Raw genomic sequence first — 26,454 nt, 5'->3', positions numbered from 1 at the left:
CAGCGGTTCGCCGGTGGTTTTGCTTACAATTTGGACAAAACCTACACTTATTGACTAGGTTAGTCTGCCCCTGCAGTAAAGCTGCGACAGATATACTTATTAATAAAAGCGTGTTTAAAACAGCGTTTATATCGGTCGGTATACGATAGTCATACCGAAATTGGTCTAGTCTCTGCCTTAATGGCGCCAATTATCCTCATAAACGCCTAACTTATGATGGGTTACGTATGCAAAAAAAAATTAGTTGAAAGACTAACGGATATTATTGGGAGAAAAAAATATGTTGTGTAAAATTATGAGTACTTACAGCAGGAGGAATGGTCAAAATAAATTAACTCTAACAACTTACACTACAATTAAACCTACTTAATTAATATTTACATCGCCATTGGCTATCTATGAATTACATTACCTACACACTATGCATCAAGAATTCAATTCCATCAATCTCACTCCTTTTATTATTACCTAATCATTTGTGCGAACATTTGTGCGAACATTTGTGCGAACATTTGTGCGATCTGACAGCGGTTAGGTACCTGGAAGTACTAGGAATTTTAAAAATTGATATGTTCATAGATATTGACGTACTATTGTACGATTTCTACTTTGCCATTCGCAGCAAGGTAAAAATCATATAAAAGATCTGCAAAATCTATACACATACCATTTACTGAAACTCCTGGTATACTTTTCAGGTACGACTCTTCCAAATGACTGGACAATACGCCATCTCCTTGCACGCGATAAATAGACAAAAGTTTCACCAACTTTATGCCAATGTAATCCTTAAAGTAGGTCCCAATCAAACAAAAACTAAGCATGTACCAGTAGCGTTTCTGTGGAATGTTACGTAGGATTTTAAACAACTCTTAAGTACATTAAACCCAAATACTAAAATAAGGAGACTCAGACGCAAATGTGCTTTCATCAATTCATGTTAAGTGTAAGTACGTCTGATTGCTGTATAACACCACATTGAAATCTGTCTTTAAGTAGTTGTTTCTACGCCTCTACTTAGAGACAGAGTTCGATAAAGTATGTGCTCTTATAAAGCGAAAAAAGTGTACCAATACCAATCGTAAAATAATGAAGTACGCACCTACGCAGCTACTCCTCAATGACAAAAAACAATTCTTAATGTAATTAAAAAAAATAAAATTAATGATCCTTAGATTAAAGAAAATGAAATATAAATATAAACGTCTATACGTAATAAAGTAAATGTAATCAGAAACCTTACTTCGTCTGAAAATGTCGTCATGGAATGGTGAATATCTATCAATAATCCCCACTTTAATAAATTACAATGACTCGAATGTTTATTTACCAACAAAAATAGACATCAACAAGGTGTATGGATGGTAATGGATAGAGTGAGGGAATGTTCAGAGTTTAAAGCAAATAATAAAGGCTATTTGAGGCTACGATCAAACTTTTTCCGAGAATGCTAACTAAACCCTGTTTTATTTATCGACAAGGAAGCTCTAGGTCTGCATCTCACCTGGTGGAAAGTGAGGATTGGCCTGAAAGTAGAAGCCAGCTTCTTCTGGGATATTTTTTTCTGGATTTTATTTTTGTAATAATTATAACAAATTGTTAATTTTTCTGATTGAGGTTGATTAATTTCGTATTACAAAACAACGAAAAAACTCGTTTTAGTTTCAGTCATAGATTCTGTCTTGTGACTGGTCTCAAAATCGACCCACCAACCAGACCATCAAACCAACTCCAAAAACCAATCAAAAGTCGAAATCTATGCTTGAAATTGTATAGTTTTTTTTAAGGCGCCTTCAGATTAGAGGTGTGAGGAAGCGCTACAGTGGCGCTACTAGTTTTTATACAATTTCTAGAATGGCACGACTTTGTCACGGAGTGCGCGGTGCAACTACGCTTCTAGAAATTGTATTAAAAGTATTAGTAGCGCGACAAGCGCACCACACTAGCACCACTGTAGCGCTTCCTGACACCTCTAATTTGATGGCGCCATGTTTTTCTGTAATATGAATTAATGTTGATTTTGTACATACACCTGTTGATGTCTCCTTCTTCGTGCCAAACCTTAATACTTTTCAAGCCTTCGAATGGTGGGTTTACCTAAATATACAATGGCAAAATTATCATAATTAAAGCGCAAAATATTGATAGCGAAATTGTTTACATATAAATTAGTAAAAATACTATAATATAATGTTAAACAAGGTACGAGTACATGATAGCATACCAGCTGACGCTTCTTTCTTTGGATGTTAACTTTGGTATATTTCTACCACACTTCACACGAGAAAAACAACATAGTGAAGAAACGTTATTTTCAAAGTATAAAGCTAATTCATGGCAATGACTAGCCCTGCTATTTTTTCATAATGTTTTCGAAAATCAATATGAATTTTAATATAATGATAAATATAAAACAGTCTAAAAAATTTAAACTGTTATCAAACACTAAAAGATAATTAATCAAAAGGTAGGTATAATTTTGAATTTAGGTACAAAAATACTACGGTGTTGATTTCCATGTGTGATTTATTAAATTGTTGGTTTTTAAATACGGGACTTGAAGTGAATTCGACCGGAATTTTGAAGGAACAATTGAACGATTTGTATATTCCATACTAATCGATTTGTCTAATAAAGGTTTGATAAATCGATTAAGCGGTTTTCTATTTAATTATTCGAACGAGAATATTTTAAATCTGAATCGTTGAAGTAGGTATATTTTCATTTTATTTCGTATTTTTAGTAACCGCTTAATTTAGAATGCTTATAAAGATCAGAATGATCCATTTGCTGGACAAGTTAAAAACCAACAATCATCATTGCCATTCGTCGCCGCTAATTAAAAACAAAAGAAAACCAACGAAAATTACAATGCAGGCCCCTTACTTACTTATATTACGATTCAACGTTTCATAAACATCTCCCTTAAATTACCAATAACATTGTTAAATCCTTTATATTTTTGTGGTTTTTTGGTTTGAACGGGCGGGAAGTAACACTACGCTCACTGGAGATGTTAAAATTGTGTGCTGAGATTATGTCAGGAGTACCAGGAGCAGTGCCTTAAGCCATGTGTCCGCTCGAGCATGATCAAGTGGATACACGGCTTTGGTGCCATTTTTCCTGTGATGCGCATTTCGGCACGCGTGAGGATCAGTACCTCATGCGGGCTGCCCGCTTTTCATTATTTCACACACGTTTTTCCATTCCGCTTGCGTGTAGCCCGCTTAATAGGAAATACGTACAGGGTGGAATTTTGAAATGCCACCTGGAGGGAAAGTGCTCTTAATATTGTAGATATGAAAAAAAAAAAATGAAAACTATTGAGTAATTGAGTAATATAAAATTTTACTCAAAGAAAACATTCCTTTATTTTCGAAAAGAAATAGAACTGCATTCAAAGATTTCCAAATGCTTGTCACACCCGGGAATCGACTCAACAAAAATCTGTTAAAAATTACACCCTCTATTTTTATTGCATCGATCGTTAGGGTTAAGTGTAAGGATGAAATCTCTCTAACAAACTTAATAAATAATTAAATGAAAGAAAAACCATGAAATATAAAATTATTTTAATTATTTAAAAAATGTTATGCTATGGTGGTGAATTTTCAAAAAAAATCGGAAATCTTTGAATACAGTTCTTTTTCTTTTCAAAAATGAAGCAATGTTTTCTTTGAGTAAAATTGTCTATTTACAGTATTAAGGGTACTTTCCCTTTAGGTGGCATTACAAAATTCCACCCTGTACATGAAATAACGAAATTCGGGCAGCCCGCACGCGAACTAGATCCGTACGTGTACCGAAATCCTTATCACAAGAAAAAGGCACTTACTTAGTGCTACAAATTCCCGTCCGTTCAAGTATTTTTTAGAAAAATATGATAGCCTAAAAACACAATCACACCAAATCTGTCCCGTTTTTATTTAAACTATGTACATGTCTTTATTTATTTTACGTGGAAATCCGAGATTTTCGTTGGGTGAGAGTGCATTCCTTGTATGTGAAACCTTGAACTTATTTACATTTATGACGACTAGTTAGTTATGTATTAGCTATCAACCTTATAATTATAAAATCCGAAAAGTAGCTATGTGAAATACCGTATTGATGATACACTAATTAAAATGTAGGCTATTTGTGCACGTTATTGAATAAAGTTATGCTTAACAACTAATTGATTATGGACATAAATCACTAAGTATAATAATGTAAGATATAATTTGGATAACTAATACAGTACACCACCTAACATAGCATATTTGGTTCAATAATCAAGAGTCAAATTTTTAAATTATTCTAGGTTAAATGGCAAGTAATGCCAAAAATAAATGTGTAATAAATAAATTAAAGTAATTAAAAAATGTCTTTGTGGCGATGCTGTAAATAAATATTTGTTTAAATAAATAAATTAAGAAGTTTGGCATTATACTGTCCGAACTTAGAAATTAAAATAAGATTTCGAGAGTACCCATAAGTCCGCCAAATATTTGGTTTAAAACGAAACATAAAACTAGCACGTGTCCAGTCTTATAATTATAAAGTTTCTTAGTGCGGGCGTCTCGGGCGTCTCTTTTTGATCCTCCTGATGAAAACCTTCTGATGGTACTTATTTTTGCGTCATCTGTTCTCTTGGTCCACCGGCCGAAGCTCGATCTGAAAATATTGTTGAAAATTTAAATTAAGTAGCTGTACTTAGAACTTCTTCACATAAGAGCAGCTAATCGCCCCTTTGTACGAGAGAAACTGATCGTACATAATAGTTGACTATGGCCCAGTTTTTTGATTCTTAGTTAAAATAACTAATTGTTAAATTTTGCTACTAATGGTTAAATATTAACAAAATGTAAACAAATAGTTAAAAAATTAAGCTAACCATTGTCCGAAAAACATTTTTTTCTGATTTAACCACTTGTCATTTGACATGTATCAAATTTGACTATTGGTTATTTTATCTACGAATCAAAAAACTGGGCCTAAGCTAAGATGTTTTTATAGTATAGATACGTTATACCCGCTCAAGAATGGCAATGCAAAAGAGATACAATTGGACCTCTTGCATTCAGTCGGACATGATCGGTTGCCGCGAACAGCCACGAATGCACTTCCCGATTGCCTTCCTGATTGATTGATAATATGCCTTCGTGTGTTTTTAGTTGATGTACAGTCGCGGAATGAAAAGGTTCGTCACCTTAGTGTCGGTTTTCGCTTGCACTAGGTACTGTAAGAGTCAAACCTGCCAACATAACAGTGCAAGAAACAGTGCTGCTAACATTTAAATAAATATGACGTTTGCTAACGAATAAGGTTTTGCTTGTTTATTTTTCTATCCCATCAGTGCAATGCAATGATGACATTGACCAATTGACAATAGTTATTTTTTTATTTAATAGAAATAATAATGGCAGGTTGAACCAACAAGAAGGTTTTAGTTTATCAATCATAATAATCTTCTTGACAAGATAAATCGTCAAACAACTTTGATCTGAATAATTTTGAACTTTACTGACGAACAGTTAAAGATTATTTTCTCTAACTCGAGATTATTCTGTAACATAGTTTCAAAAGGTAATATGTGCTCGCGATTCGTTGAAGGAATCAATTTGAAAACTGACGAACCTTTTCATTCCGTGACTGTACAAATTACACTGCCACTATTATGAACTAGAAAAATGTGTCATTTCATTCGTAAATACAGTTTAATTAGTAAAAAATTAAATTTTAATTTTTATTCAATTTGACAAGGGTTGACGGTTGAATCAATGACATATCATATAAATAGACACGTTATGCGCCTACATTATTGTATTTTAAAATGGCGCAAGTAGTCCTATTTTATGACAGCTATTCATTTTGACATTTTGCACAGAAAAGGAGAATGGGGTAGAGTGAACCTCACAGATAATTATAGGAGAACCTAAATTGTATTTTCGAATGAACTATCAAACTAATATTTAAACAAAAGCAAGACAAAACGTAACTTATTATTTTCCCTTAAATCAACTTGAGTCTTATGCCTTTTTTGTCTTTTATAATGAGTTTTCAAATCCGGATTATTTTTATGTGCATCAAATTTGTTTGGGACTAGTAGCGTATTGTAAAAATGTCCAAGGATAAATAATAATAATAAATAATTATTATTATTCGTTTCTGCTATAATTTTGTTCCTCAAGTAAGTCTTTTTCGTTTGATCATAAATCATTATAATCATACAGTAATAATAGCCATAGCATTGATTTTATCGATTTCGGATGAATACGTGTCAACACAGGAATACATAATTATAATAATATTCTTTTCTAGAGAAAAAAAATTCCGTGAGTTAAATGCAGAGTTCTTAAGTGATAGATATTCGCCCCAACTTCCCCTGGCAGTGGTCTCTAGATTTTAGCTCACATGTCAAATTCAACCGTCAACCCTTGTCAAATTGAATAAAAATTAAAATTTAATTTTTTACTAATTAAACTGTATTTACGACTGAAATGACACATTTTTCTGGTTCATAATAGTGGCAGTGTAATTTGTACATCAACTAAAAACACACGAAGGCATATTATCAATCAATCAGGAAGGCAATCGGGAAGTGCATTCGTGGCTGTTCGCGGCAACCGATCATGTCCGACTGAATACAAGAGGTCCAATTGTATCTCTTTTGCATTGCCATTCTTGAGCGGGTATAACGTAATATCTATACTATAAAAACATCTTAGGGTTGAATTTGACATGTGAGCTAAAATCTACCAGGGGACCACTGCCAGGGGAAGTTGGGGCGAATATCTATCACTTAAAAACTCTGAATTTAACTCACGGAATTGTTTTTCTCTAGAAAAGAATATTATTATAATTATGTATTCCTGTGTTGACACGTATTCATCCGAAATCGATAAAATCAATGCTATGGCTATTATTACTAAATGATTATAATGATTTATGATCAAACGAAAAAGACTTACTCGAAGAACAAAATTATAGCAGAAACGAATAATAATAATTATTTATTATTATTATTTATCCTTGGACATTTTTACAATACGCTTCTAGTCCCAAACAAATTTGATGTACCTGTATAAGTTTACAGTCTGCTAAATCAAAACTGTGGTTAATCTGAAAAATATGGGCGGACTATGTTTTCCTATCAAGGATTATATTTCAAAGCCTACAGTCAGAAATGCTACTTCCCGATCCCAAAAAGATTGCAATTTGTATAAATAATCGAATTTTAATGTCTTTTTAGGGTTCCGTAGCCAAATTGCAAAAACGGAACCCTTATAGGTTCGTCATGTCTGTCTGTCTGTCTGTAGCTAGCTAGAGAATATTCCACTTTTAATCTCAGGGTACAACCTCATAAATTTTGCACATAAAAATAATCCGGATTTGAAAACTCATTTAAAAGACAAAAAAGGCATAAGACTCAAGTTGATTTAAGGGAAAATAATAAGTTACGTTTTGTCTTGCTTTTGTTTAAATATTAGTTTGATAGTTCATTCGAAAATACAATTTAGGTTCTCTTTATCTGTGAGGTTCACTCTACCCCATTCTCCTTTTCTGTGCAAAATGTCAAAATGAATAGCTGTCATATAAAATAGGACTACTTGCGCCATTTTAAAATACAATAATGTAGGCGCATAACGTGTCTATTTATATGTTATGTCATTGGGCCTAAGAGCAAAATGTAGCTTCACAATCAGAACTCTTTCCTTACATCAGATTTTTCTACTGCTTTTCAATGACATTTGTATTGAGCCCAACAAAAATTGCAGGATTTTTATAGTGTTTAAAAGAAGAAAGGAATGAAAAATATTAAGCTTACCTATAATTGTAGAGTATCAATTAAATATCATAATAATTGACATTGCTAACAGCCTACTGAATTTTTTTTTCGGAATCTGGACTTTTGAAGACTTTATCTATTTATGCCTGACCAGGAACATAAAAACCCTCGCCATGTTGCGGAAAACTAATGGTACTAATTTCTTTTAATGGCAACAGTAACTGAAAACTTCATTGACATGTCACCGTGCATGTCAGTCTATTGCTGTCAAAGTGTAAACAAACTTTATTTTAAATGTGCGCAATTAATTTTGTGAATTAAATTGCTAAAATCTTTTTATAGTCGTGAAAGAAAAGTGGTTCACAACGTGTTAAAGTTTTTGTCGAAGAGAAATACTAAGGGTTCGGACATATTTTCATTGAATAATGTTTCCGACAAAGGTTGTCAAATTGACTGACATGTGTATCGTATAGTACAGTCCACTATGAAAATTAGCTGTGGTTTGTTTCAACTACCTATTTTAATTTTTTTTGTCACTTTCTAAGTGTTGAATTTTATGGAATTGGGAAAGAAGTACCGAGTTTGAAGCGTTCATGAGCAGACATTGCAGTTGAATATTCAAGTTCTGAATTTGATTATTGATGAATAATAAAATAAATCCTACTAGCTCGATTGATGGTTTCATTTAATTTATTTAAAGTAGGTTACCTATAATAATATTTTTTCGTTAATTTATGAAAATATCAAATTAGCCCGTAATCCTAAATCCTGATACATAAAGTTAGCCTATTAATTTAACACAGGTACGACTGTACTCAGTGTTGCACTATCAAATGCAATTGACGCGCCTCTATGCCAGGGTTTTTATGTTCCTGGTCAGGCTATAACATACATACTTCCCCTGAGAGTTTCAGAACTAATCTTACCTACACTATCGGTGTTCTTAGTCGTGTCCTCCTAGCTAATCAGCGAAATTGAAACTACATCAGAACTTAGGAATATTGTTCGCTGGGAGTTTGATGACGGCGAGTGACCCGAGATTGTCTGAGAATTGGCTGAGTCTTATACATACCTATACGTTTACACTATTACTTATCTAAGAAATTGCTGCAAGTGAGCTTCCCCGATTACTATCGTATCTGGCAACTCCTGATGACCAAATAAACCGTTTTCTTTCTTCCGAATTGTCCCTCTATAACAAGACAGGTATTTGACCACAACCACACCTGATGTTAAGTGTGATGCAGCTTAGGATGGTTCACACCTGCTCTGTAAGTACCTATTCACTCTTACTTTTATGAGGCCCGGGTGAAGTGTTTGAAGAAGACAGTAGCAGGCAGTGAACTCCAGTCCCTTGCTGTTGAAGTTATAAAAGAGTCTTACCTCGCTCAAAATGACCCAGTACTGGCTGCTCTTATTGACGGAGAGCTTGATTGCGGCCAATGGTCCAAAGTCCTTACTGATCTCCCCCTCAGCCATTCCAAATTCGTCGAATTTCCCCACAACGGTGTAGTTGCCTTTGTTGGCTGGTAACACCTCGATGGTCGTGTCATAGAACTTGTCGGAGACATGCTCTACATTGCCGCTGCGGAAAGTGTACCTGGAATCGAAGATTAACCCATTAATTTATAGATCATCATCAATCAGATTTCGGAAGTTTATCCATAGCCTTTAGAAGAGTTTGACTCCTATTTCATTCGAAGGAATTTTGTTGCAAGTCCAATGACAGCTGAAGTTTCACCAGAGACGAATTTGGCCACCCAATGAATATTGGGTGGGTTTTATGTCCGGTCAAACTGTAGATGTTGGCTACACAGGAGTAACAGCACAGCAGTGGGAATTAATAGTATAGTATAGTTTTAGTTATAGCTAACGAATGCACTTTATATGGAGTGATTTTTATTCAATACTTACTTTTCTATAGCGGTGGGCTTCTCAAAGATGATCTTGACGAAGTCACCCTTCTTAGGTGTGATTCCCCAGAAGTAAGTGACTCCATCATAAGCCCTTCTCAGCGTGTGGTCTGAATGCTCGTCAATATTGGTTTTTATGTCTTCGATTGGTGGATTATTGTGCGGATAGAAGGTTGGTACTGCGCCAAAATGGGAATCCTTAAAAGAATAGAGAAATCATTAAGTTCTGCTCCAGAATTCGTGATCATTTTACGAGTCAGTGTAGTTAGAAGTAAATAAATACCTTGATCTTTTGGATTTTTCCTTTTAGTGAAGAATACAATCCTATATGTTGGAATAGTGATGTCTTATATCGAGGCCGAATTTGGAGCTTACTCTGCATGCACGTTTTCTGAAATTGAAATAATAAGAGTTCTTACTACTTGCTACTTGTAAGATAATTATTAATTAAATCATATACGTGTAATATCAATTAGGACTTTTTTTCCCAGTTCTTCATTTTACAAAATCTTACCGAAGTTTTCTCAATCGTGCAGATCTTATCTGCCAGGTAGCTCTCAAGCAGCCAGTCGATCGGCATGTTATTGTAGAACAGCTGTACGTATATGATGAAGCGCGTCAAGTTAGAAGACTTGAACAGTTTCCCTATTCCCCCCACTTGGCAGTACTCTATGTAGAACCAATCTGGATTGGACACGGAGGTCTGTGCTGCGAACTTTTTGATATCCTGAAATGGAAGTTTGAATTCAAAAGAAACAATAAAAACCTCAATAAGTATAGTTTCTATAACTTTTTGGATTTCTCGTTAGTCTTTTTTTTTCACCGTTTGTCGTAAGCTAAGAATAATAATTAACTTTAAAAAAAAAACCGACTTCAAATGCGTGAACACAAAAAAAAACTAAAAATTTGTCAAACTCTACGCACCACAGTCTTTTATTTTCCCTTAGAAGCGGACATCCCTGTTTTATTAATTCAATCGTTAGATATTACTATTATGTATAAAATTGATGAAGGAACTAGTAGTTGTATTTGTTTAGTTTCGAAGAAATATTCGATATTGTGATTTTATAAAAAAAAACAGTTTTAGAAGCATATTTTCTAAAAAAATTACATTAAGGCAGAATTTTGTTAAATAAATTTACCTATCACTATAACGTCTACCTTTATGCAGAAATAAATGGTTATTGCTGCAGTAATTTAGGAATTATTTAATAATTTATGATTTTCAGAAAACATTTTTTTCTCCGTTGTCCTAGAAAATTGGCAGCTATATTTACTTTATATTGATGCATGATATAATTATCTATAATACCTGAAAATATTACTTGCCTATCCCGTGGAAGTTCGATGATACGACTAGAAAAATATGTCAAAAGTAATATTGACTAAGGCCATCGGTCAAAACCACTATTAACTGAAATTTGCAGTCAAAAGTGGTTTTGATCGATTATGAGTTTTGACTGCAACATATATATCGATGTTTCGAAAACGATAGGATTTCCAATAAGCCGCCAGAGGGCCAACTCTATAATTATCAAACTCGACCAGACAAATTAATAATGGTAAAAGCAATGAATTTCAATAGTTATCTAACAAAGGCATTAAAACCGTATTGTTACGGACGGCATTTAAAAAACTAAAAAATATTCAGATGACATCCCTATTTACATATAAATTTTCTCAACTCATAGAAATTAAAATATCTTCCAACTTCCACGGGATAGGCAAGTAATATTTTCAGGTATTATAGATAATTATATCATGCATCAATATAAAGTAAATATAGCTGCCAATTTTCTAGGACAACGGAGCAAAAAATGTTTTCTGAAAATCATAAATTATTAAATAATTCCTAAATTACTGCAGCAATAACCATTTATTTTTGCATAAAGGTAGACGTTATAGTGATAGGTAAATTTATTTACAAAATTCTGACTTAATGTAATTTTTTTTAGAAAATATGCTTCTAAAACTGTTTTTTTTATAAAATCACAAAATCGAATATTTCTTCGAAACTAAACAAATACAACTACTAGTTCCTTCATCAATTTTATACATAATAGTAATATCTAACGATTGAATTAATAAAACAGGGATGTCCGCTTCTAAGCCAAAATAAAACACTGTGCGCACGCCGCTCAGCACTCCCAGTGCCATTAGATATCTCGTAACAACTAACATTCTATTCTTGGGGGTGAAATATTTTCTTCAAATTCACATAGGACCACCCTTGTGATTATTTACGCAACAAAAAAAGAATCGTTCAAATCGGTTCATAATCGGCGAAGATTTTGCAGAGAAAAGGGTACACCCCTAAAGTTCTACCCTTGGGGGTGAAATATTTTCTTCAAATTCGCATGAAACCACCCTTTTGATAATACCTATTCAACAAAAAAATAATCGTTCAAATTGATTTATAATCGGCGGAGATATTGCGTATAAAAAAGTTCATCCCCAATTTTCCACCCTTGGGGGTTGTTTTTTCTATTATTAAATTTAAATGGGACCACCCTTGAGGTATTACCTATACGCCGAAAAAATATTTGTTCAAATCGGTTCATAATTGGCGGAGTTATCGCGTAACAAACATAGAAAAAAAAAACATACGAGTCGAATTGAGAACCTCCTCCTTTTTTGAAGTCGGTTGATAATACCGTCAGAAGTAAATAGTAATACCTGCTTATGTTCTACGTGAACGTTCGTATGAAACACATGTATACATTAAAACCGTTTCAGTGCCTCAGGGAAGTGTTTGGATAACTCATTGGGGATTTACAATGTCGGCAAATTGTGGAATAACGTAATAAAGTAATTTCTTGTGTTTTAGCATGTCAACCGTGTCTAAATTAGTTATTGCGAAACATTTATTTATGTTGTAAGTAGGTATGTATCTGAGTAATTGTTAGTACTGCTAACACTCGTATTAAGGTCAATGCTAAAGGTTAAAACCATTGCTTCAATGATCAATCAAATCTTTGAGGATCTTCAATTATTACTGTGAATAAGTTTTAAATGGATTGTTGTCAAGTGTTTGAATTGAGTTTCACATACGCTGGATCAACAACGAGTATACTCGTAGCTGCGTTGATTTGCGTCTGTCATTTATTAAAACTAAAATAAAATAAAGGTGGTGATTGATAAAATAAATTTCGTCGTTTCGAGTGAAATCTTAGAAGGGTATGTTAGGCGAAATTCACGAAATTTCGTGAATTGTTTATATCCCTATGTACGGATTCTAAGCTTCCCATAATCGCCTAAATTCATTAAGGAGGTGAGGCACATAGGATTAGATTACTTCCGGTTCAAGTCAAAACTCGTTCTACTGAATTGTTACAACGTTGGTTGAACGCAATGAGGGCTATCGTTTTAGCGCTCACCAGTTAGCGCCACTGTAGAGTAAGGTCCTGTCACTTGCTAGTAGCGAAGACAGTGGCACCAACTGGTGAGCGCTAAAGTGGTAGGAGGACTATCGCATTTGCACTCATCAAGATGGCGCCACTGTAGAGTAAGGTCCTGTCAATCGCCAGGGGTGCCAACTGTTAAGTATAAAAACGATAGCCCTCATTTGGTAGCAATCGCACCTAAAATTCGCATTCTGCACAAATAGGGTTAGAAATTAAAAAAAACAACAACATAATATAGGTCAGCAGCAACTCGCATTTGCTATAGCTTTGCCTATAGGAATAACAATATACATACAACAAAAGAGAACAAAATAAAAATATTGGGTCGAACAAGTAAAAAATGTTGATTTCACTTTATGATTTCCTTTTAAATTACCATTCTGCTGCAGTGAGCAGAGAATTTCTTCGCGATAGTTATAACTAACCGCAAAACAAATACAAGTGACTACGTACATAACCATTTCAAATTGAAATCAACACTAAGAACCAAAAATAAACAAACTTAAATGAAAGACATAAAAATCAATCAACACGTATGACGGCCTTACCTGCATATAATGGTTCTTAGCAATGACGTCATCCTCGAGCATCAGGTAGAAGGTGCCCTTGGACTGCGCGTACGCCATCAGATAAACTGTGTCCAGATTCTGTTTTGTTCTCCACTTCACTCTCTTCTGGGAGTCGCCGAGCGTGATCGGCAACGAGTCAAAGTCAGGGTAGTACGTCGGTGAGGCTGATATCACCTCTATGAGACCACTCTCGACGTGCTTGGAGAACCTGGATTTTAAAGGGGAATTGAACACCATTTGCAAGAGTCAAATATTTTTCTTTTTTAATTGAAGTTTAATGATGAAGAAGGATAATGTGTGCATTAAGTCTTAACTTAGTCTTACGATAAAAAAATCTTGATGATTTATGAGAGTATGGGTAAAGAAGGTATACTCACATTGTTTCCACCTGTCTGGCCGTATTGATGACGTATTCCAGATCAGTCTCTCCAACCATGACCACAATGAGAGTGGAATTCAAGTCAGCTTCCGTGAGGCCGCTGATCAAGTGCTAAAATTATGAAAGGACAGTTTAAACTACACGTAAACCTTTATTTGTGATGAGTAAGCAATTGAGTTCAGCTAAGCCCCTCTTAGCTGAACTCAATTGCTTACTCATCACAAATAATATGATTATGACATGATTAATATGATTATGAGATAAAATATGCATTCGATGTTGGCATTCAGGATTTTAACTGTTTTATTGTAGGTGTATGTGGCAATAGAGGTCAAAACTTGATACAATTTTCAAACACAGATAGACGCTTTTCATTGATTGAATTCAATATTTAAACCTATCACACGACATAATCTACGACCTTAGTGTCCTAGATAGTTACTAGCCTTTTACTGAATAATGAATTTGAATACTGTAAATGTTGTGTGTCTGAATTATAACAAAATGTAATTCAAGAATTGATGCTCATTTGTTTCGGTAAACGATCATTCCGTTCGACAAATGAGGCCACGTAATTCACAATGCAATAAATCTGCAAGTGTGACTGACACTTTTTAAGGGTGATCCTCCATTGTGAATCAATTGGAGCATTATGCATTTATGCAGCGACAGAGCTGAACCGAGAGTTGAGACCGGTAAACAACTTAAGTAATAGTTTATCTTAAGACTCTTTTATACACGGATTAGAGTTATGCGTTTCTTCAAAGACATCTGGTAAACGAAGTACACTGAGTAGCTATCTCTTAGTAGGCATTATAAGTTACTTAATATAGGTACTGATCCGCCAAATCATAAAAGAATCCTTTCCGAAACGATTCGCATGTATGGTAAACATCTCATGATCATACGAAAAGTCGTAGTACTTTATTGTATCGCAACATTACAATTAACATTTTTCGATGGACACTACTTCATTTGTTAAATGTACGTACTATAACACGAACACTGTTTAGTTACTATAGAAAATATACTGTGGCTTATAAGCTTCAAGAATAAACTGGAACATAATAAGTCAGGAGACTCTAAATAATAATTCCAGACAAGACCTCAACGAAGTTTAGACTACACGCCAGACAGACACTTGAATAGAAAGTTATGCGGAACCCTAAAACCGTCCTTGCGAGTAGAGGGTTAACACTCCAAAGTTCATCTGCATGTCGGAATAATGTTCAATTGAGATAGAATATTCGAATATTATTCAGTCGGTTCATTGCGGGTGGATAGAATTTGATCAATCAAATAATTTGCCGATCTAGTGTTAATCTGGGTACGGAAAACCAGCCTAACGTCTCAGATTAATTAGATATTTCAGTTTGCCTATCTGACCGTTCGCGCATTCGGCGAGGATTAAAATTTGTCTGATGCAATTACGTAGTAAATTTCAGGCCGGAGCATTTCCATTTGAATTGAAAGCACAACGTGCATTGGTAAATAAAGTTATTGATACTATTCGTATTTACTTTTGTAGAAAATAATTAATGTATTAAGTAATTAAATGTATCAGAATCCAGGAAGTTTATAAACACTATACACACTATGACTGGAAAGTATAATTTTAAGAAATAGTGCTTTTAATTTGTGGTATTTGTGAAACTATGATAAATATGGTTAATAAACTTCAATATCACTATCAGGAAAGGAAATAAGAACAAATAAAACCAGCGACAATAAACTACGAAGAAAACTAACGACACTGACCTGCCACTCAAACCTTTTGTTGAACAAATAGAAATGAAATAATATCACTGCTCGCCACTTTTTAATACGGAAAGTTTCCTCGTAAATCCCTTCGTGAATAATAATTAAAACAAAGCCTGTCAGTTAAGCAACCGACTGTTATGCAACCGTAATATAACGTGTTATTACTTTTGACGTGGTGATACTCAATTGGACGTATTAAGTCTTCAGTTGTCAAACGTGTATGCATAGCTCACTAGAATATTAAAACGCTTTCAGTGATGGAAAAAACTTACTTCGAAAAACATTTTTCTTGAAAGGAATGGCTTATAGAACAAAGACTTCAGACAAAGCATTATGATGAACTTTATTTTCTAGATGGAAAGGATTTTCATGGAATTTTGTAGCAGAGTACCTTTACTAAGATTCACGCGAGCAAAAATATAAGACTTATTGATTTATGATTGAGACTTGTGTCAGACAAGCTGAAGGGAATAAGGGTGTATTTTGATTTAAAACCAACTTACAGTTAGTGTAATCATCAGGTAGTTCTCCTTGTCCCTCTTAACAGTCGGTACGCCAATCACCACATCGGCGAATATTCGCCCTCCCGTCATATGGTACGCTGGTCGAAGACTGTTCGGGTCATTCATTAGGTATGGGAGCAGTTGGTACAAGAATGGCAACCTCATGTCAGGGATGCTCTTTGGAAAGATTCCACCGGCTGCTTTAGTTCCTGCCGCCAAAGAAAGTCATCGTTGAGTCATTTGGCTGAAAAACCTAGTAATTTAGATAAACAAACACACATTAAGTCTGTTGGTCAACAGGTACATCGAACTCCGATCTTCCATTTCGCCAGCCGTCGTAAGCGTTGAGCAAGAATTTATAAAAAGTTTTCTCTTTTAAACAACAATTTAATTAACTTTGTCTGCTCCATACAAGGAGACGCTATAGATTTTTAAGAAGTGAAATAAAACTAACAGCACGCGGACCTTTCAAAACCAGCTTTTAGTGTACACAATGTTATTTTAATTGAATTTTATTCCCTTGAAAGAACATGGCGAAGTGCTATTTGCTATTGATTACAACTCAGAAAAAGTAACCCTACAACAGAGTATGCCTTTCATTCAATAAACAAAGGATATTAAAGGAGGGAAATATTCCTTGTTACGTCGAACAAAATTATTACAGCGCGCGTGCATCGTTAATGAACTCATTGACGTATTTCATGAAAGCCGTCGTGATGTATTTTAGTGGATGATGCATAATCGGATTGAATGACGAGAATGAGATTAACGTGAAAAGACTGATAAAAAAATAATTAAAATTTTGAATTTAACAGGGCTCTTTTATAAGTTGGCTATGAATCACCAAGCCTCCATTTTCAGACTCGTAAAACAAAATTACACTTGAAAATTTCGACGGGTTCATCCAGTGTCTAAGTAGCTCAGTTGGAAGAGCAGTCGCCTCGTAAAACAAAATTAAAAAAATAGGTACCTACGTTTGTAATTTTCTATGACCCTGCCTCCTCATATTCTATAACTTAATTAATAACTTTCCTTTACTATTTATACATTTTATGGCATGATATTGAATTGCATGCACTCACAATCTCATTATGCAATATGTGAGAGAGCTTTTGCGTTCTTCAAGGAACAGTATACAGCAAAACTAAATAGAGAATCTTCATAGGGCTAAAAATACCAGCACTGAAACCAATTATCCTGTGGCAGGTTTTATACTTTTTATGTCATTGTTTTAGACAAGCTATTTATTATTGGATAAATCCCGTGGTAAATAATTCAATTTAATTTGCCGTGTAAGGAAAAATGAGGCAGGTTATGTTTTTATCTCGTTATGCAACGTGTTTATGTTCTCCTTTGTTTTAATGTGAAAAAGTAAAACTCGCGTAGCTGTTTTTTTTTATATCGCTGAGCACACACACTAGCTAAATACCAGTAATTTGCAACAACCTAAAGTTTTTGCTGAAGAAAATCAAATGCGAACCTTGCAAAGGTACAATCGCTGTTGCAAAATTTGGGTATGAATGTATTTTTTTATTGTGATTGTATTACGATTTTCCTAAGACATTTAAACCATAGCAATGACCTCGTTGGGGCGACACTTTTTTTAAGATCATGTGGGCGAACCCTTAAAACCTTTGTACGTTTCGCTCAATTTGTTTTTCCTCAGTCCAGTCAATAAAGCATTATAGATGGAAAACTGTAGAACAGAATTTCTGACCTCGGGACTTTATTTAGCCTAGTTAGGAGGTGAACATAGCAAAAGTCCCCGCCCTTAGCCCTTGAGCCGGCGGGGAGAGGGGGGTTTAAAGGTACCACTTTTCGGTTTTTCGCTTAATCCTCGGAAACTATGCGTCCTAGTGACATGATTATTATGAACCAAATAAAGCTTATTCAATTTGCTACAGGCGAGACCGTCAAGTTTTTCTATATCTTGTATAGTTTTTGCGGCATCTGCTCTAGAAGGTCTGTAAAATTGGAAATTTTATTTTTGTCTTATGTGTTTCTATCAGGAGAAAATCGACTAAATCAACATTGAGCAAACACTATAGACATGCGGGAGCATGTTAAGCCTAGTTCCAGGGAGGGGACTGCACCGTGCGTATATTTAGACGAACCAATTGTAGCCACTTTTGACTCCTCATCATTCAAAAACTACTGTGCATTAACACTTCAAATTTGGCTCATATGTTGAGACTTGCAAGATATACATCAGCTTCAAATTTCATAAATATGCCTTAAACGGTTCTTTAGGTATTGACGTCCAAAAATCTACATGTCTGACCTATAGACCAAATTCTAACCACTTCCAGATGACCTCGAAGGTTCAAATTTTGCATCCAGAAAGGTAGTTATGTAAATACAAAGGAACAAATAAAAAACCAGTAAATTTTAACATTTCACAGGTGATAGATAGATTTTAGTGTTCTAAATGTCGATTTTTGAACGTCAATACCTAAATAACCGTTTGAGGTATATTTATGAAATTTGAAGCTGATGTATATCTTGCAAGTCTCAATACATGAGCCAAATTTGAAGTGTTAATGCACAGTACTTTTTGAATGATGAGGAGTTAAAAGTGGCTACAATTGGTTCGTCTAAATATACGCACTGTGCAGTCCCCTCCCTGGAACTAGGCTTAACATGCTCCCGCATGTCTATAGTGTTTGCTCAATGTTGATTTAGTTGATTTTCTCCTGACAGGAACATATAAGACAAAAATAAAATTTCCAATTTTACAGACCTTCGAGAGCAGATGCCGCAAAAACTATACAAGATATAGAAAAACTTGACGGTCTCGCCTGTAGCAAATTGAATAAGCTTTATTTGGTTCCTAGTAGTCATGTCACTAGGACGCATAGTTTCCGAGGATTAAGCGAAAAACCGAAAAGTGGTACCTTTAAACCCCCCTCCCCCCGCCGGCTCAGGACTTTTGCTATGTTCACCTCCTAACTAGGCTAAATAAAGTCCCGAGGTCAGAAATTATGTTCCACGGATTTCTCTCTACACCGTCGTTAAGGCATTCATTGACTGGACTACAAATTATTTACAAAGTTTGTAAACAGGTTGACAAATGTTTCAACATTGAATTCAAACCACGTTTTTTATCGCAATAAAGAGAAGGCAGTATGTTTAGAAAATGTTTTCCATTACTTGATCTTAATCAAGATATTTCATTTTTCCTAATTTTATTTTTCCGTATTATTTCAAAAGCTTAGCTCAGTATGCATAAAGGCAACCGTCATTTTGGATTTTTTCTCTCTATTATGTTCTGATTCCATTGTCAATGTTATTGTCAAAGTCAAAAAGTAGCAACACTTACCGGTGATGTTCCTGAGTAAAGCTTGCAACTCAGGAGTCACGGTGGTGAACCCACCGTCGAAGGCACCTTGGTCTTGGGCCTCCCCTTGTTTGTGTTTTGTGGTGACTTTGGTCTAAACAATGCAAAAATAAAAAGTCAACAATGTTCCTAACTACTATACCTATAAATCTTCAAAATGTGTCATCACAATGAATTTGAGGAAACCTAATCGATTTTAATTTAAAAACAATCCCTGCATCTGCGCAAAGGAACTATAAAAACCAATCCCCTAAATCTGTGCAAAAGAACAAAGCGGAAAACATCTCATACGTAAATCCATTAAGCATGTATGAAAAACGCTCACAACCCATTTTGGAACTGCTGGCAATGCCTGTCTAAATTACAGAATCAATTACCCAGCTCCATTTTATAACCCACTTCAAAAAAGGAGAAGGTTCTATTTTCCACTGTACTTATGTATTTTTTAAAGTGGTGTAGCATTATTTTAAAATACGACATCGAAGAACTCAACCATAATTCGATGAAGCCTTTCACCTGTACGAGGCAATTTCATTAGCCTCTTTATACAACTACGCGCTGCACTTGTTTGTGATTTAATCAAAATGGAAGAAAAATAACTCGTTCGTTGCATCGTCAGACTGTTTACAGGAAAACATCGGGTGGAATCTTCAAACTATTTTTATATCGATGTAAGGAGCAAAGTTTCACATTCTCCTAATGAATGCAGGCGTAGAGAAAGTTTGCCTCGGCGATAAACTAGCGATCTTGAAAATAAATAACACTCGACAAATTGACATGGAAATATTGCGAGAGTAAAACCTACTTTGATATAAAATGTTCCTTCAGTTTCTGTTTCAAAAGATAGCCATCTTTAGTAATGTATTAAAGTTATGACACGAACTACGAGTATCTACTTACTCTAATGAATATAAACTCAAGTTTAATTTCAGCTTCAAAAGTTTTCCTTTTCAGCTTTTAGATGACGCCACGCCTGTCCGTCTGTGATATTTTTTCCTTTTACACTCGTTAATGCGCTAAAAATAAGTAAACTTTAATAAAGTATGGTGGTTATGTTAAGGTAAAAATGTATTAATTAGCTAATTGCTTGGTAAGTATTTCTTGTTATACCTAATTTAAAAGTCACTTTTTATACTCACTAAAAGTTGAGTTAATAAGCACCAACTTTTTCAGTGTGAGTCTAACGTTATGTTTACGATTATTCAGTAGCTTTGCAAACACTATAGCTAATTAATTTAATAGTTATGCCGCGCTGCCCTGTCATGTTCAATAACTACCATGGTTGAGAGCACATAAATGTTTTATGTTTTCCCACTCGAAACAGAATACCAACAGCAATCAATGTGCATTCTCCACATGATTGCTGACGGTGGTATTCAACCAACGGAAAATATCCGAGCATAACTCTGGCTACATGAAAATTTAATTTTACGTAATATTTTCCATGGTAACCGGAAACTGCAGAGACAGTCAGTAATTCAATTTTAAAGTTACTGGTAGCGCAGGTAAAAAATTTAATTGCAGTTTCTAGCGGAGCATATTTTGCATCGACCGGATTTCAGCGGAAAGGAAAATGCGCAATTTTCATAGGAATTTTCCCAGCTCCAGTGTAATTGGAAGCTTTATTAAATTTTATATGCACATTCCCAAAATAAATAGAATAGGAAGGCTTTAGTTTGGTAGAAGGATTAACTAATGTAGCGTGGAGATTAATAATGAGCCCGATAATTATTCATATTAGGTAATATGTAATTACGTATTCATAATCTGATCACTGCTTATTACATGGGCATCATTACGAAACCTACAAGAGTGCGTTTCTGTCACTTATTTGCTACTCTTGCGAGAGATTACTTTTATACTGATGTTTAAATACGTTTTAATGATCGTATCTGTGGTTGACTTCATGCCAGGAGCAATTCCTTGAGCTCGTCTTTTATACATTCAATTATCTATAATCTTGTACAATGCAACGGGCACTTATTTATGATAAATTTAATTCTGACTTGTCTAGCTGTTGTCGGCCCTGAATAGAATTGTAGATAAGAATTGTAAAATGGAATCACAAGAACTGAGTTCTAAAGAAACGGCAATATTCAAGACTCAACTAAATGCATTGTGCCTTTTAGTAAAAGATCTCTTTAAAACGGCTTCTTTGAAACACGGTATTAGCTCTATCTCCTTGGCAAAGATTAAGTAGATGCAGTTGACAGCAAATCAGAATATAATTTTAACTAGCTTTCCGCCCGCGGCTTCGCCCGCGTGGAATTTTGTCTGTCACAGAAAAACTTTATCGCGCGCGTCCCTGTTTCAAAAACCGGGATAAAAACTATCCTATGTTCTTTCCCGGGACTCAAACTATCTCTATGCCAAATTTCATCAAAATCGGTTGCGAGGTTTAAGCGGGAAAGCGTAACAGACAGACAGACAGACAGAGTTACTTTCGCATTTATAATATTATAGTTGGGATTAATTACAAAACCTCGCCATTCGGCCTGTAGTGTCAAGTTTGTTTAATGTTTAAACATTTTGGACATGTCATTTATTGAGTATTAAACATAACATAACTTGGTACTATCGGCCACAGTTCCATCAACCCATTTCCGATTTTTCTCTCCCTCTTATCAAAATATGGTGATTCTTTGCGATAGAACGAGACGACATGACCGAAAATGGGTAGTTGTAACTGTGGCCGATAGTACTTAGTGTATGTAGTGTATCTTAGTGCATTATTGTACGAAAAGTTTAAATTTATCAACATCCCTTAATCTCACATGTATTCGCATTAGATTAGACGGCGAAACGAATTGCTCGCCTAGTTGATTTGTTTTATAAAATAGAATTAAATACAAATATAATTTTATTGCCGAAACCGTCTGCGGCTCAATCGAATCACGGATCTGCACAAATCGATTTCCTCTTGATGAAAAACAGGTACTTTGAGAAGTCGAGGGATTTCCATTTTTAAAGTCGTTACCTTGCACACCAGATTAAATAAGAAAATTCTTTGCCTTCCGATTTAATTTCTTGGTTAGCATTACTTCTAGTCTTTTTACCTACGGGCTAACTGATTTAGTAGTTTAGACGCTTTATTTTTCATCAAATGAAAAGTGACCACGCTTTTAAAGATTTATTTGGACTTTGTATAAACACTTCAAAATCTGTCTTGGCTTCTCTCATTGCCACATAGGTGAGTGTTTTCATACGAGTTATGGACCAAATTCTACGAGGTGGACATTTTACAGTGAACACAACTCTGTGAGCACGGTTAAAAATTAAAATTCTTGTGTCGACTCATTTAGTGAAATACGTCTCTAGGACTAGGTTATAAGTACCATCAAGCGTTTTCGATCTTTGAGCGAAACAAAATCAAATTAAGCCTATCTGAGAATTTGAATTCTTAAATGGACTCATATAGAAAATATTGCCTCTAAATATAAATTACTAGCTTTTGCCCGCGGCCTCACCCGCGTGAAATTCAGTTTGTCACAGATTGTCCTAAATTATAGCCTATATTATGTTATTCCGGGTTATAAACTATAATACTGCAAAGTTTCATCAAAATCCGTTCAGTAGTTTTTGCGTGAAAGAGTAACAAACATGTTACACATCCAGACATCCATACAAACCTTTGCATTTATAATATTAGTAGGATAATTTTTCGACGTTGTCTACCTTATATAAGATGTTGTTTACCTCAGTCTACGTCATCGCCTACCTTACTTATGTCGTAATCTAGCTTAGTGACGTTCATCATCATCGTCATCATCATTTCAGCCATAGGACGTCCACTGCTGAACATAGGCCTCCCCCAATGATTTCCATGTTGATCGATTGGTAGTCGCCTGCGTTCAGCGCCTTCTTGCTTCCTTTATGATGTCGTCGGTCCACCTTGTGACGTGACGTGACGTGCTTAGTGACGTTCTCTACCTGCTAATTATCAGACTTACCTCCAAAGATATGATGTCCTCTTGTCGCGACCGGTACAGTGACTCCAGGAACTGCAGGTTTGATTGCATAGCCGCCAAACGTTGCTCCATCTCCTCCTCACGAGGGAGTGGTGCTACAACAAAATGTGATTATCACTCTTAATTGAAATGGGGTGAGGATGACTCACGTTATTTTGGTGATAATTGATCGTTCATGCTATTAAAAAGTAAATTGCGTTTTATGCTTGACACGTAGGTATAGAATATGAGATTGCTGCTTTGAAATATTTTGTCTTCTGACTAGTGTCCTAACGCATTGTCCAAATTAGTACTAAAACTCAGTCTAGAAATTATGTTTGATAGTTAGTTTTCAAAGCTCGTGAAAATATTTTACAAGGAATCTTGTCTTGAGAAGGAACAGGGCTCAAATGTACGTAAAAACTTAATTTTATAATACCATCTCTTATTTGCGTTTCATATTATTGGTTAATTGTGTAATCTGGGGGCACGGCAGTGCCCCCGCCAAGTCGAGCGCGAAGCAAACACTGCCGTACCATCCTTTACTGGAACCATTTCGCCGCATTTTCAGGCCCCTATTTGAGAACCTCTGGATAAGACCAGAACGCAGAAATTTTCGTCATCTAGTAAGCTATAATCACATACTTTAAATCCAAAATTTCAAGTCTGTAGGTCATTTAGTTCCGAAGTTAAGCGAAAGCAAAGTTTCGCATTTACGACACTCACTCACTGATGATCATCAAAATAGAACTAGTACTTCCCATTAACTCAGAGGGCTGAAATTTGGTACAGAGTTAGGGTTTAATGGCCACATAAAGGGAAAACTATAAAAACTAGGAAAATCGAAGATCTGGAGTAACCACATTCATAATCAATACTACTCCGGCCCCGTGGTGTTCGCCTGTATCGCTCACCGCTAGATGGCGCTAGCACTAGCAAGCGGTGTCCAGATTTTTTTCCTTTCTAGAGAAAGTCGTCGATTAAGTTGAATGTTGTGTAATTTGCATTTCGTTGATTTCGTTTATTATACTATAAGGTTCGCTTAGATTATGTTATAATTAAAAACAATCTGATTCGTTGTCCATTTTAAAGGTCGTTGAGTTTATTTGTGTTTAATATCGTAAAAAATGTTGATAAACGACGACGTTAAATAATTTTGCCACGTTCCACAAAAAGAAGTGAAATCCCACCAAAAACATTCTGTAAAAAACCAGCCAAGTCTCGATGGAGCTGCTTGTTTATCTCTAAAAAGTAATGAAATCTAGACAAAGTCGTGCCAAGTCTATGGTTCCTTACTGCGATTTCTTTATTATTATAGTTAATGTTGTGTGACTTGGCCGTTGAACAATCTTTATTAAGATAATCATACATTATAAATACGCAGCTTTACTGAACCTACAATTGACTGGTTATTGTTGAATCAACGTTTTCCAAGTGGCAATTTTCCATCGTCAGTGGGTAGCGGTTCAGGCGACTGATTGGTGCAATGGTGTCATGGAGCACCTGGTTTTGTCACCCTTCAACGGTTTATTGGTTAATTGTGTAATTCAACTTACTGGCAATGCAAATAAAATGTCTTGAATAAAAGTGTTCGAATAAAAATAACAAATGAAAATCGCTCTGAAAGACTGAGTTTGTTGTGGCCAGTACATGCTTCAGACAAAGGAGACCGCAACACAAGATCGCCGACTCCAATCAATCAGTAAAACGACGATGTATAAGCTTGATGTGCTGCTGTCGTCTGTACGTAGGCAAACACAGTAGAACATTGTATAGGGGCCGCAGAATAGATTTTAATTAGTCTGCGCTGCAAGTGCTCTATGCTATTGGTGTGAGCAGTCGTACTATACAGGGTGTTAGGTAAATGGGTATATAGCCGAAACTAGCCCATGTAAACATGGGCATATAAATGGCATGGTGAAGTCAGAAAGGACAGTGCCAATCCATGTATGGAAGTTGGACCAAGTGCTGCCCAGAATGAAACCATAGTACCATACTTACTTCTTGCTCCATTTTGGAAAAAAATAATTTCTGTCAAGTAACTACTGCAGCGCTAGATCGCTTATAAAGAATGTCGAAGTCGTACTAAAGTAACGTGTACGAATGCAGTATGGTTAAGTTCAACATAGCGAGTGTTATTTAATGCTACAATCGTGAAATCTTATGCGTAGTACGTACACATCGATGATATTTTGTATGTAAATAATTCAAAACAAAACTCTTTTTTTCTCTTAACTCCAGGGATAGATTTCAGTGCGCTTCGATTTAAACATTAGTATAGGCCTGAGGAACAAAATGCACTATGGGTTGATTCTGGGCAACACTTGATCCAGATCCTGGCACTATCCTTTGGTATCATTTTTTTTTTTTAATTTTCATACAAAATAAATTTTATAAAATCCGATTTGTATAAAAATTAAAATATTTAAAATGAAGATATCAATTTTCTGATTTCACCATACTATTATATGCCCATGTTAACATAATATCCATTTACCTAACACTCTGTATAACAGGACTTAATTGTTACGAACATTAATTACTACATCACGATTGATAGTTATATTTATTGTTTACGATTTGCTTCCGTACGTTTATTGAGAAGAGTAAATACTTACTAATTAGTAGTTAATAATAATAAGTAGTTATAAATAAATTAAATGACAGAATAGACATCTGTCTATTAATTGTAATAAATCCATTATTAGACACTAATAAAGTATCCGCCGACATTTTGATTGCTGTTCAATTGTCAAAGATTCGCCGACTTTATGAATTTTGTATTATTTTTTTACTACGAGTACTTATACCACAATAATTCATATACCTAGTGCTTGTTATACAATATTTAACGGCAGTAGCATGTGTAA

At 35.0% G+C, this 26,454-nt stretch overlaps 1 protein-coding gene across 2 annotated transcripts in view; it reads right to left on the bottom strand.

Moving 5' to 3' along the window:
* Nucleotides 1–3,772: 3,772 nt before the first annotated feature.
* Nucleotides 3,773–26,454, bottom strand: part of LOC135086658 (alpha-1,3-mannosyl-glycoprotein 4-beta-N-acetylglucosaminyltransferase A-like) — a 127,399-nt gene continuing 104,717 nt past the window's right edge. For both annotated transcript variants that reach the window (XM_063981428.1, XM_063981427.1), the window contains exons 3-12: nucleotides 23,588–23,700; nucleotides 19,620–19,731; nucleotides 16,301–16,509; nucleotides 14,035–14,147; nucleotides 13,637–13,865; nucleotides 10,199–10,411; nucleotides 9,968–10,075; nucleotides 9,686–9,882; nucleotides 9,155–9,371; nucleotides 3,773–4,656 (exon numbers count right to left, since the gene is read on the bottom strand). In XM_063981428.1, the coding sequence (XP_063837498.1) occupies nucleotides 4,621–4,656; nucleotides 9,155–9,371; nucleotides 9,686–9,882; nucleotides 9,968–10,075; nucleotides 10,199–10,411; nucleotides 13,637–13,865; nucleotides 14,035–14,147; nucleotides 16,301–16,509; nucleotides 19,620–19,731; nucleotides 23,588–23,700 (1,547 nt within the window). In that variant the 3' untranslated portion in view covers nucleotides 3,773–4,620. The remainder of the gene's footprint in view (nucleotides 4,657–9,154; nucleotides 9,372–9,685; nucleotides 9,883–9,967; nucleotides 10,076–10,198; nucleotides 10,412–13,636; nucleotides 13,866–14,034; nucleotides 14,148–16,300; nucleotides 16,510–19,619; nucleotides 19,732–23,587; nucleotides 23,701–26,454) is intronic.

This window comes from Ostrinia nubilalis, chromosome Z, assembly GCF_963855985.1.
Source record: "Ostrinia nubilalis chromosome Z, ilOstNubi1.1, whole genome shotgun sequence".
NCBI classification, from domain to species: Eukaryota; Metazoa; Arthropoda; class Insecta; order Lepidoptera; family Crambidae; genus Ostrinia; species Ostrinia nubilalis.
Note: the sequence above shows the minus strand (reverse complement) of the source record. Positions and strands in the feature narration are given on the sequence as shown.